Genomic DNA, 13,208 nt, shown 5'->3' with positions numbered 1-13,208 from the left:
AGCATATGTATTTATTTATTTATTTATTTATTTATTTATTTATTTATCATGTTAAAATTGAATTTCTCAACCACTAGGTTTTTTATAGGTGAACAATATTCTTTCTTCTTTGTCACGACCTCAAACTTCTTGACATCTCCTGGCTCGTCCCATGTGAATGTATCCATAATTTCTTGGGCGTCCTCTCCTATCAAGTTTAATAACAGAGCTATTTTCCTCTTATCACTGGCTGTGTCCAGGACCGCTGCCGTCAAGAACGTTGTAAATGTTGCGTACCACTTTTTCCAATCGACTGAGGGGTTGCCTTTTATTCTCCACGTTTGAGGCTTATTCACGCTGTCGGCCATTATTGACGTTAAATGCAACGTTTTTTTACTTTTTCACTTGCCTATGGAATAACTTTCGATTTTTCTGTTTTCTTTAACTCTCGCTTTCACTTCTGACACCATGTCATATTTGGATTATAATCAAGGAGCCCGTTTGGTTTAGATTACTTTTATTTTGTATATCGGCACCATCGTGCTAGCGTGCTTGCTCGCTTGCTCGCAGTGCTGCCATCTCTACATATATAATACAGTTAGTGTGTGACTGGGGTTTCTAGGACACCATGTCATTGGATCTTTTTTCATCGAATATGGATTAAATGCTCAGAAGTAGGACGATATGCTAGCTCAGCAAATACTTTCTGGAACTCGAAGGGTGTGACATCTGCAGCAGGTCTTTTACATGCAGGACCAAATCTCCAGCCATACAGCTCACATAAATGTTGTTTATTTGAACCAGTATTTTCCCGCAATGTAGGAATGGAAAGTTTGCATGGCCCCATTGGCCTGTGCGTTCGCCGGATCTAAACCCTTGTGAATTTTTTCTTCGAAGATTTCTTCACGACGGTATGTATTCGGACAATACCAGCTATACAAACAGAGACGCGCTGAAACAAGCAATCCGGCAATATTGTCTTCAGATTTAAACTCAAATGCTGCTCAACACGCGTAGGAGTTTTGAAGATTGGCTTACTTACAGCAGCTGAGAGCGGTCTTTTTGAGCAATTCTTGAAAATAGTGCAATACTTCTCCAGATTCGTACAATATTTCATTACTTCGTTTATCAACAATTGTTAGGTTTTGTTATTTGTAGTTATCTAAATGGTTTATTAAAAAGGTGTCTTCAAAAGCGCCAGCTGTTTTGATGGTAAATCTTATCATCACACAATAAGAAAGAGCAGGCCTTCGCTTTTTCATCTAATCGCAGTAGAACATAGCACTTTATGAGATTTTAGTAATGAAAACTCCCTAAAATGCCTTCATAAAATGTTTTGTGTAATTTGTTCATTTATTCCGTTTAATTTGTCCTACAATAATCGTCACACTGGACAAAATAAATTGAGTTGCTCAGTGATTTCTGAGTGAGAATTGTGAATTCACTTTAACATTTGGATTTTGCATGGTTAATCCAAAGACGCGATCGTCGAACTTCGACAGTGCATTCCGCGACAAATCAGGTCGGGCGCTAATTTCAAAATACAATTTTTAAAACCTTTTTACAGTGAATGAGCGCGATGCAATGATTTGAAAAAAATACTGGTCGATAGCCCTCCTCAACCTCCACAAATGCATAACTCAATAATAGGTTCAAAGTGATCTGGGGAGATTTTATAAAATAAAAACCAATTTCCCATGCTAATTCCCTATGTCCAGACTTGGTGCGGCACCCTGTACTAATTTACACGACTAACTATTCAGCGATTATGTACATAATATTTCGACTCGACTGGAATGGATTTGACTAGACTCTACACTCTACGTCTCTCACTGTCTCAACTTTACCCGCTGACTTTGTTCTCGATTGTGGCCTCTATTTAAACCCATACTTTTCATCTAGATGCTGCGTGATCGAGGTCTTCTCGAAATACCCATTGCGCCTTTCACTTCCAGGCTTTTCTTTAGCAAACGCCGCCTGGCCGCCGTCACCGACGATGAGTCACCCATCCTCGCCGTACATACTAGAACCCATACGCGTCGCACCGGGGCGGCGTATGGGCTTCTTTCGTAACAGTATTATAGCCCACCTTCTTTTCTATTGTCATAAGATCTACAAATTTAGCTTCCAGAGGCACTATAGCTTCGTTGGAAAGCCGAAGGTTTCGTGGCAAGACTTAGTCACCATCTCAAAATTTGACTGCTCGTCGACACAAATTATGCGATTTTTGGGCTATAGCTCTAGCTTTCCTCAGTCGCACATTCACCCCCTCCAACAAACGGCGCATTCCCTTTGCTCTCTGGTGTAGTTTAGTTTGACCCTTTTCCGTTTCAAAAGTTTCTGATTGCCAGTTTCCGGAGAGATTTAATGAGAAAAATGGGGTGTAGCCGCGGTAAAATGTTTCCCTAGCATTTTTTATTGTCTTGCACATAGCATAGAAGTACCTTATTAATTTCCTTATTGGTACGCCCTGTGGGTTTGACCTGAGTATGATATAAGGTGGTCAACTGTAGTTTAACTTCGTATTTATGTAACAAGTCAGCCAATATTTTACAGATGAACTATTTGCCATTGCCAACTATTATTAATTTTTGTACTCCTATTAGAAACACCAGTGCAGCTATTGCTGTCCGTAAAGAAAATAATAGTGGAAACTTACTGAAATAATCGACTACTAGAAAAAACCCGTTTATGGCAAGCAGTTAGGGTCCGAATAGATCAGAGATTAGGCCTCAAAGTCTTGATACACCCGAACACCCGTATGACCGCGGAGTAGAGTGTTACTCAATTGTTTCGACATCAAAATCCATAAAGTAATATCATATGAAATTAATTTGGTTTTTCAACTCTATGTGTTATGTTTGTAAATAAATAAAAGCTTGATAATCTTAACTGTTCTGGGAAAACGGATAGAAATAATCAGTATAGATTAAACCGGATCTGCGCCTGTTGGCAAAATATTGGTACAAAACCTTTATTTATGACAGTAGATTCGTACCGTGATCAGTCGCACAAAAAGGATTATTATTCCGCATTACTATTTTTAAGGGGCCAGATAACTTTACGGAATTTAGAAATCTGTACATGGTTACATTTAAGCGCCAAAATTTCAAGCCTACTTGTTTAACAAGAATTTATGTACACCAGAAAATCTTGGACGTCAATGTTATTCCACTGTCACAAAGTGTGAAACATCTTTAAATATTTTAATAGGAGTATTATTTCTTTTTGGTTTTGTCATTTTTGATAATATGGGTACGCTGACACTGGATGCAACGTCATAAGTTTTTTAAATCTCAAACATCAAAGTGACAATAAGGGGTGAACTACATCAAAATTTTGAACTTGACAGAAAAATTACGTCCAAATTTTTCAGGCCGCGATTGTATTTACATATAAAAATATGTAAAAAGCAAAGTGAACGATTATATTGTCTTTCGTCTAGGTTCCTGGAAACAACTGGATTTGATGGATATTTCAGCACCATATACTGCCGTAATAGAGGATTTAAAGCCAGCTACAGCGTACACAGTTCGTGTCATTGCTGTGGGACCAGCGGGAGAGAGTCCACCTTGTTCAGAATTGCATGTTCGAACGGAATCACAACGTCCATCAGGTCCACCACTAAACATTTCTGTAAGGCCTCTTTCATCTACAGAGTTGATTGTCACTTGGACTCCACCTTCACCTGAGGTTCGTCATGGTGCTATTCAGGGTTTTAATGTTGGTTATCGTACATCAAATATGGGAGCATTTAATTTTACGACGGTTATGGGCGATGCTCAAGATGGAGGTGAATTAGTGCTAGGAGATCTTGACAAATACACAAGATACAGCATAGTTGTTCAAGCTTTCAATGAAGTAGGAGCTGGACCGCTATCCGAACCTTCTGCAGCTCAAACATTAGAAGACGGTAATTTTCATTCCATCATTACAGGTCAAATTTGCAGTCGATCCTTGAATATACATATATACTTTCCACATGCGAATAACATATTCTTTCACAAAAATGCATGACCTAATTTGGTTGTTTTCATTTGTTAAGTGGTTACATATCAACTACATTCAACACACTCTTTGACGCTCATAGGTAAACTATTCTTAATTCTGAAGTCTACTTATGAATAAATCGTTTACACTGATTTTGATTAAATAAATGACAAAAAATCGTATATGATGAAAATTCATGTGACGATCGACTGCATAGTTGGCGTCGTTTTTATTGCTCGCGTGTCAAAGTATTGTTAACTAAGTAAATGTATCTGATTTGGATATTAATGGGTACTCAGTAATAATCATATTATGCAACCAGTTCACAGATCTTATTTCATTCGGAGTGACCAAATTATAACATGTGAGTCACAAAAAAAAATCACAACAAGCATTGACTTGAAATTGCATAATGTCTTTATTAGATTCATACATCTAACTTTGGGCGGCAAATTCAAACTCTTTATTAAAGAAGATGTGAAATATGGCAACCATCTTCATCTCTACACATCGTAACCCTTATTTTAACATAATTGATGACAATGAAGTAAAAGTACTTGAAATAATACTTCAACTTTTATATTTAGGTACTTAGTACTTGGTACTTGAGGTATTTGTAATAAAATGTATTACTATATTATTATTATATTAATACAAAAGTACACGACAAAAGCCTAAGCTTATGTGGTCGTGTGCAAGTTGTAAAGAGCCATAAAACTTTAACAAAAGAAAAAAAATGAAATAATGAAAAATAAAGAAATACAAGTTATAGAACATCAAGTCTATTCTTGAATGAATTGAGAGATGGAGCTTCAACGGTGGGGGCGGGAAGGTTATTTCATGAATTAAAAATGCGGTTTGGTACGAAGTATTGTCAGTGGCATGTCCTGTAGGTTTCTTTCTTGAGTTTGAATCTGTGTCTTCTTAATCGGGTATCGGTATTTAAGGAAAATATATGAGACAGTTCAACGGTGAACTAATTGTGTAGAACCCGAAAGCAAAAGATTAGATCACCCCTATGTCTCCTGTCTTCAAAGGTTGTTAATGTTGACATTCTGAGGCGTGCTTCGTATGGTGGGCGTGTTCTACCGTAGGGGATGCGAGTAGCATAGCGCTGCACAGACTCCAACATATTACGGTCTCGTACATATTCCACACTCGATACAGGACCACCATATTCCAGAATTGGGAGCACGTAAAGGGTGTAAAGCTTAGTAAAGATAGCAGGAGAAGGATGCGTGAAAATCTTCGAGAGAAGGAATAAACTGGAGTTTGCTTTTTTGCAAATACGGGCAATATGTTTAAAAAATATAACAAAAATGACGATTACAATGAGTTTAAACGATTAAGGAGTAAAATAAAAGCTGAAATTAAGACTGCCTACTCAGCTTATATTAAAAAATTGAACAACGATATCAAATTTAATCCGAAACGTTTCTGGAGCTACATAAATTCGATTAACAATAGTACATCCATCCCCTCTGTTATGAAGTCTGGTGATGAAATAATTACTCAGCCACAACAAATCGTTGACGCATTTGCGGATTGTTTTTCGGATTCGTTCTCGGTGAATAACTCTTCCGTTATCTCTGATAATATTACGCTATATCCAAAAACCTTACATAACAAAAATAATATAACAGAAGCAGAAATTTTGATGTCTATTTCTAAAATAAAACCTAATTTAATAACTGGACCAGATTTAATTCCAGCCTTTATTGTCTCAGACTGTAAATCGGCTTTAGCTTATCCTCTATAAATAATTTTTAATCAAATACTCAAAACAAGTACCTTTCCTTCTGACTGGAAAATTGCTCGTGTTTGTCCAATTTTCAAAAAAGGTAATAGGTCCCAAGTAAAAAATTACAGACCTATAACTATAATTAATAACTTTAGTAAAGTCTTTGAACTTATAATGCATGAAAGGATGTCCCGTCACATTTTCAATCAGGTTTCTTTATGTCAGGATGGTTTTGTGGCAAAAAGATCAACGGTCACAAATTTAATATCTATCACGCAATTTCTTTGTGAACATATCGATCAGGAAAAACAGGTTGATGTATTGTATGCCGATATGTCGAAGGCTTTCGATCGAGTCGATCACAATTTGCTTATAGCTAAATTGGAACACTTCGGGTGGTCACAGGATTTATTGAATCTGATATCATCATATCTGTATGATAGATGTTCATACGTACAGTACCGGGGTTATAAATCTAAATTATTTAAACAAATTTCGGGCTTTCCTCAAGGATCTGTTTTGGGACCTTTGTTTTTCATTGTGTATATAGACGACTTATCTTCGAGACTAAACATTCCTCATTTACTTTATGCGGATGATTTGAAAATATATTGTCAAGTTGATACGCTGGAAGACTACATTAAACTACAGGGTAACATCGATATACTTCAATGGTGGTGTATTGACAACAATTTGCTTTTAAATGGAGAAAAATGTTTTACTATAAGCTTTACTAAGAAAACTGATGTTCTACTTTAAATGGTCGACTGAGAATCAATCGAACGGTTAGTTAAGGCTTGTTCCCAGTCAACAGACGCCAGTTTTTGATCTAGGTTTGAATAACTGATAATTTTTTAAGCTCGAGCATTGTGTTACTTTTATGGATAGTTTGTATGGAAGTTCCGATCACAGCATGATTGGAAGTAGGATTTCGTGTTCAGTTAACAGCTGGGAAGAGTTAGTAAGAAGTAGGTCCAAAGTGGAAGGTGTCTGATTAAGCCTGAACCTAGTGTGTTCCGTTATTAATTGCTCTAAATTGGAGTTGTTTAAAAACTGAATAAAGTTTCTGGATTTTGAACTAGCCGGGATAACCTTACTGGCCCAATCGATATCTGAGTAATTAAAGTCGTCACATATTTATGATTAGGTTGGAATTATTATGACTCATTTCAAAAAGTTTGTCAAATAATAAATTGTCGTTCTTTTCCGGGCTGTAGTGAGGTCTATATAAACACACCAGAGAAATGGATGTGACTGGACGAAAAATTGAGGTGTAACAAGTCAATATCACAAATGTGGCTAGGTTGCGCTATTATTGAGAACTCTATAAATTTGGAGTTTTTGATATAAATACAGACACCACCTCCGATTCTATTCACCCGATCGCATCTGTAGATGGAATAACCAGGTGTGAGTCCGGAATGTCATCTCTAAGCCAAGTTTCTGAAATAAGAATGCAAGAAAGATCAGAGTTTTGACAACGCAATGTGAGATCACAAAATTTGGAAGTTACGAAACAGATATTAGTGTAGCAAATAGAAAATTCTGTAAATATTAGATTTAAGCCTGGTTTTTTGGAGAATTGGTAGTTATGATTTGTGGGCAGAGCTGTTCAGTACTTCAACTAAAAGTACTTCAAATACTTTACTTGAAGTACTTTTATATTTAGATACTTGGTACTTGGTACTTGGAGTATTTCTACAATGCACTTGAGTTTAGTACTTGATTTTGCCAAGTACTTTACTTCAAGTACTTCACTCAGTATTTTAAATACTCTTGAAGTACTTGAAGTATGAACGTGGAAACTTCAAATACTTTAGTCTCTATTTAACGAAGTTTTCACATCGCAAAATAGGGTCTGTTAAATACTTGAAGTTATTAATTCAATTATTTGATTAAGTAGATGTATTTTTATAGTAAAATCGTGTTTGTTTCCTGTGAGGTTGTGGATATCTTATCCACAATACGACGTATATTTCATAGGTACTTGAATAATGCAGATAGGTAGGTAAGAAAATTAATGTCATAAATATGTCATTTGAGAGTGGATGACGACAGCAGAAGAGTCGGAGTCTGTGTAAAATTTTCAGTGATGTAAAGTTGTGAATATATGAATTTTGTCTTTTTTGTATTTTGGTCTGGAACTTAACTTTGCGGGTAGTTTTTCAGTACCTTCCCAGTACCCCAAAGGGGATCGGGTTTGTTGACGTACCTGCTAAAGTGCAAGGTCGGATTTGAAAATATTTGAGAAATGATTCAGTACTCGTTCAAAAAGATATTTATTCTTTCATTAGTTTATTAACCCCGCCGTGTATTTGTCAGTAAGAAGTCTTGTCAGAGCGGAGAACTCGGCAGGGGATTATTCATTTTATTACAATAGCAATAACTGATGGCAGGTACAGACTTTCATATTCGCCTCTTCTTCGTAGAATTTAAACACAATTTTATGTTAAATATTTTGCAGTTTAAGTTTCTTTATCACGTTAGATACTCGTTTACTATTACCAAATTCTCTTTTTTTGTTTATACATGGTTCAGCCATATAAACTTATTAGTTTGCTATTGTAGTCGGTTTTTTAGTAAAACTAATTTTTACTCTTCGAACGAGCGGTTTTATTAAAATTCTGTTTAGATCCCGTCGTGTCCCGTACTGCTTCCTCCTCACTGCTGCCATCTAGTTGTAGCGCCAAATTTGAAATTTTAAATGTAGGTGACCACAATTCGGCCAATCCTGACATTATGATCGTCCCGATCATATACACAAAGTAAAACACAAGGTACATAACATAATAAGTGACAGAAAACATAAGGTGCTTAAACTTCAGTCACACAAACATCATAAGTTAGTGAAACATAAAATGTTAAAAACATAAGTCACATAAATCCAATACATAATATAACGCCTAAATAACATAATGATAAGACGCACATAAGTATCTAAAGTACATAAATCACATAAGTAATTAGGACACATAAAAATCATAAGGGTATTAGAGATGGATTAGAAAACCCAATCGCTTAAAAGACGGCTTAAAAGACGAACATGTTAGCGTCAAAACTAGAACGAGGTGGAAACAAAACTTAGAAACACAACATTATGAAATAATGAACAAATGAAACTAATCTCTTTGTAACTTATTGAAGCCAAAGCTTCATATTCTCAGGACAACATACTCCCTCAAATGGGATTTGCGTTACTTGGAAACCTTCAACGTCTGTAATCCAATAACGATCATTGCCTAATGACTTCTTGATTTCGTAGGGACCACGATACCTAGGTAAAAGTTTTTTATTAATACCTGGTGTAACATCTATGTTTTTTATCATCACATAATCACCGACATTGTACGGTTTAGGAGGTCTATGTTTTTGGTCATACATGCGCTTATTGTATGCTTGTAACTTTTCATTCTGAGACTGAGCCTTTTCTCGAACCTCGGCTAAGTCATCTTCTTTTTCAGCTTCAGCGCCCAATGAATTTCTTAAAGGATCGCTAGGATCGTTTTGACTAATACCGAACAATAAAACGGATGGAGAATTACCAGTGGATCTACAAAACGAATTGTTAATAGCAAATTCAACTGTTCCCAAAGCTTTCTCCCACTTGTTTGTTAAAATAGCCAATTTTGACAACATTGGTGTTAAGTCTCGATTGATTCTTTCGATCTGACCGTTTGATTTTGGTGACCCCGTCGCGACTTTAATATGCTGAATCATATGTTCTTGAACAAACTTTTCGAACTCATTAGAGGTAAAACAGGATCCCCGATCGGATACAATACGTAATGGTACACTATAGTGCCTAAAATAATTTTCTAACTGATTGATTACTTCACAAGTTTTGGTGCTCTTGACTGCATACAGTTTTACGAATTTAGTGAAACAATCAATGATCTCAAAAATATATCTTCTACCTGTCAAAGTTTTTTCTAATGGACCATAATGGTCAATATGTATGGTGACAAAGGGTTTATTTCCCTTAGGGATATTGTGTAACTCACTCGGCACAGCGCCACCAATTGGTGAAAAGGTGATACATTTCAAACAATTTCGAACATGATTTTTCACTTTTTCTTTAATACTAGGAAACCAATAGCTGCGTTTTAGATACTCCATAGTTTTGTCCACGCCAACGTGACCGAAATTATCATGACACATAGTTAAGATCTGACTTTCCATCAACGGAGGAACGTAAAATAAAAGCTTTCCTTTGCTCTTTCTATACACTAGTCCATTCCTAAGTTCAAATTTTGTACTTTCGCGGATTTCGAGTTCAGACTTAACCTTTTGAATACTCGAATCTAAATTTTGAGAAATAGCTAAATTTTGTTCCAGTGTATTTTCCTCTAGTACTAAAATATTGTTGGCTCGACTTAAAGCATCAACATGGATCATCCGTGTTCCCGGACGATGTTGCAATTCGTAGTCATAATTTTGTAAGAATAGTGCCCACCTAGAAATTCGAACATTAATATCTTTTTTAGTCAGAGTAAGCCTAAAACTATCACAGTCTGTGACAATCGTAAAATGTATACCGAAGAGATATATATGAAATCGTTTAATAGCATAAATAGCGGCTAAACATTCCAATTCAAAGCTGTGATATTTAGATTCGGTTTCGGTCGTCCTACGACTGAAATAAAAAACAGGATGAAACTTTCCCGACGACTGTTTTTGAAGTAAAATAGCTCCAAACCCAGATGTGCATGCATCGCAGTGCAACTCTGTTTGGGTATGCGGATCATACACAGCTAAAAGAGGATAAGAAGCTAATTGATTTTTTACTTGTTCAAAGGATTCAAGTTCTTTTTCACCAAACCGAAACTCAACATTCTTTTTTAACAAGTCATATAAAGGTTTTGTAAGGACGGAAAACCCATTTATAAATTTTCGAAAATAACTAGCAATACCAACAAACCTATGAACTTCCTTAGCATTTGTAGGAATTGGATACTGCAAAATTGCTTCGACATTTTTCGGATCAGGTCTGATGCCATCATTGTTTACTAGATATCCTAAATAAGAAATTTCAAACATAAGAAAAGCACATTTATCAATTCGAAAAAGCAAATTGTGTTGGGAGGCTGCACCAAATACTTCTTTCAAAATATCTAAATGTTCTTCGTAACTGTTGGTCGCTATTAGAATGCCGTCTAAGTACAAAATAATTTTGTTTGCTCGAATTAATTTATTGAAAACTAAATTAATAAATCTGTTAAAAACTCTTGGGGCATTAGTTAACCCAAAAGGCATTCTAAGATATTCAAATTGCCCTAAAGGTGTGATAAAACTAGTAAATTTAATCGACGATTCTGCTACACGAACATGATGGAAACCATCCTTAAGATCAAGGGTCGTAAAATATCTTTTGTTTCGAAGTCGATCCAGATTGTCTTCTATCAAAGGAGTAGGAAAGTTGTCTTTAATAGTAATTTTGTTTAATTCGCGATAATCAACGCAAAGCCTTAAATCACCTGTCTTTTTTCTTACCAGTACAATTGGACTACAGTAATCAGAGCTACTAGGTCTAATAATGCCTCGTTCTAATAGATCATCTAACATGTTTTGTAATTTTTCTTTTTCAGAAAAGGATAAACGCCGTGGTCTAAAAGAGATTGGTTGATTATTCTTAACACAAATGTTCATTTCGTAATTACAATCAATCTTTGGCGAGTCATTACATAAATAAAAATTATCATACACTTCCAAAACTTCCACTTTTTTATCATAATCTAAACAAGGATTGATCTGTACTTCTTTGTTACTTTTTATTTCTTCACCTACCTTAAAATTGACATGTAAAATTTCGTCAAAGTTATTTACTTTCTCAAATTCGTTTGAAATAATTTTTAAATGATCTCCTAACGTAAACGTGAAACCCTTGGTATTGAGAAAATCTCTACCTAGTATAGCGTTAAAGGACATGGTGCTATTAGGAACTACATAGAATTTTATGGGTAAAACAGTTTCATTAACAAATACTTCCGTGTTAAAAATACCCAATATATCAAGCTTCGATCCATTCACACCCACGAAATTTAAATTTGGATTTAGACCTTCATTGAAATTATTTTCGGTGACATACCGAACTTTTACAACTGAAATTGGGCTACCTGTATCGATTAATGAATTCAAATTATAGCTACATTCGGTTTGACAATCATCTTTAACATTAATCTTAACGTTTACCATATAGGGATCTTGTGTCTCGGTTGATATCACATTGGTGGTGTTGTCTTCCTTTTTCTTCCCTGGACAATTCCTCTTCTGATGTTCCTTTGAACCGCAATTGTAACAGGAACCCTTTTCCCTCACCGGAATTGGACAATTTGAGGCGAAATGGCCCACACCATTACAATTATAGCATCTTCTAATTATGTTCTGATTTGGAGGGGGTTTACTACTGCCCTTTGCTCCTACAGACCCCGGAGAATAAGTTCCTTTGTTTTCGTTATGCTTTCGGAAACGTTGACCAACAGATTGAGTCGAAGGTGTACGGGTCTTTCTAATCTTCTCATAAACTTTAATTTTTTTCTTTAAGTCGACATAAGTTTTAGCTTCATACAACAAAAATTTGTGTTCAGGATCATCGTTGATACCTTGAATGACATATTCGATTACTGACTCCTCTTCAATTTGACCCTTTGAAGCGAGTTCACGCATCTTCAACAAGTATTCCTGGAGAGATTCTTCTTTTTTCATTTTTCTATTATTCAGCATGCGATGCAGTTCAGCAGTGCTCACCTTCTTGGAAAATTCACTCAATAACCTGCGTTTCAAGTCCTTCCATGTACCCAAATTCCTCTGACTTTGGATAAATAACTTAGCAAGCCCAGTTAATGATTTCTTCGCAAAAACTAGTCGTTGCAGTTCCGACCACTTCATAAGTTTAGCGATGTCTTCAAAGTCTGCGACCCAAATCTCGATTGCATAATTGTCGTCACCACTAAAAGTGCGTACGGAATCTTCGATGTCTCTGAAAGACATGGTGAACGTAGGGACTGCTGCCGCGCCTGCTCGACCATCATCACTGTCTACCGGATCATCTTCGTCGTCCTCGTTTTCACTCTCTTGTTCTTGAACAACTCTTTCTTGTGTAAACAGATCAAAATCAGTCAACACTGAACAAATTCTCTCGGCCACTTCTTGGTGAGTACCTGCACAATTCAACCCCAGTAGAAGGCCGACTCCACAAAGTTCTGCGATCGTAAAATTCTGCACTACCTCATCCACTTTCTCATTGAAGTCATCTGATGCGATCTCAAAAGGGAAACCCGTCCATTGACACAGCTTCCTTCTGTTCAACCGACTACCGTCGTCAAAGGCAAGGCCGTATAGCGTACGTACCGATGCATAAGGACCATTCTTAATAGCGTCGTCACACAACTCCACTTCTTGGAGGGTTCTTGCCATCTTCTCCTTTTATGAAAACGTGATGAGTTGACATAACCTCACATTTCCCACGTGCTTGACTCTTCTACCATTTATCCGTGTATCT

At 36.2% G+C, this 13,208-nt stretch overlaps 2 protein-coding genes across 14 annotated transcripts in view; one reads left to right on the top strand and one right to left on the bottom strand.

Annotated features, from left to right (window-relative positions):
• The window catches only part of Dscam2 (Down syndrome cell adhesion molecule 2), a 956,598-nt gene that overhangs the window by 348,109 nt on the left and 595,281 nt on the right, over window positions 1-13,208 (top strand). For all 13 annotated transcript variants that reach the window (XR_010281598.1, XM_064064644.1, XM_064064647.1 and 10 more), the window contains one exon: window positions 3,425-3,892. Coding sequence is in view for 12 of the 13 variants with exons in the window: in XM_064064644.1 (XP_063920714.1) it covers window positions 3,425-3,892 (468 nt within the window). In the remaining variant the exon portion in view is untranslated. The remainder of the gene's footprint in view (window positions 1-3,424; window positions 3,893-13,208) is intronic.
• Window positions 8,476-13,123, bottom strand: LOC135135234 (uncharacterized). Its single transcript, XM_064064256.1, has 3 exons — window positions 10,629-13,123; window positions 9,315-10,163; window positions 8,476-9,260 (listed from the first exon to the last, which is right to left on the bottom strand). Exons 1-3 carry the CDS (start codon window positions 13,121-13,123, stop codon window positions 8,846-8,848), a joined length of 3,759 nt encoding a protein of 1,252 aa, XP_063920326.1. The 3' UTR covers window positions 8,476-8,845.

This window comes from Zophobas morio, unplaced genomic scaffold, assembly GCF_036711695.1.
Source record: "Zophobas morio isolate AGI-343-1 ecotype UQ-CSIRO unplaced genomic scaffold, CSIRO_AGI_Zmor_V1 ptg000024l, whole genome shotgun sequence".
NCBI classification, from domain to species: domain Eukaryota; kingdom Metazoa; phylum Arthropoda; class Insecta; order Coleoptera; family Tenebrionidae; genus Zophobas; species Zophobas morio.
Note: the sequence above shows the minus strand (reverse complement) of the source record. Positions and strands in the feature narration are given on the sequence as shown.

What these genes read in the sequence shown, in the direction of transcription:
- LOC135135234 (XM_064064256.1), bottom strand. Translation starts at nt 13,123, where the DNA reads ATGGCAAGAACCCTCCAAGAAGTGGAGTTGTGTGACGACGCTATTAAG. An exon ending in AATGCTAAGGAAGTTCATAG is followed by an intron (nt 10,164 to 10,628) that starts GTTTGTTGGTAT and finishes TCGAATTTCTAG; the next exon opens with GTGGGCACTATTCTTACAAA. An exon ending in TTGGCTATTTTAACAAACAA is followed by an intron (nt 9,261 to 9,314) that starts GTGGGAGAAAGC and finishes TTCGTTTTGTAG; the next exon opens with ATCCACTGGTAATTCTCCAT.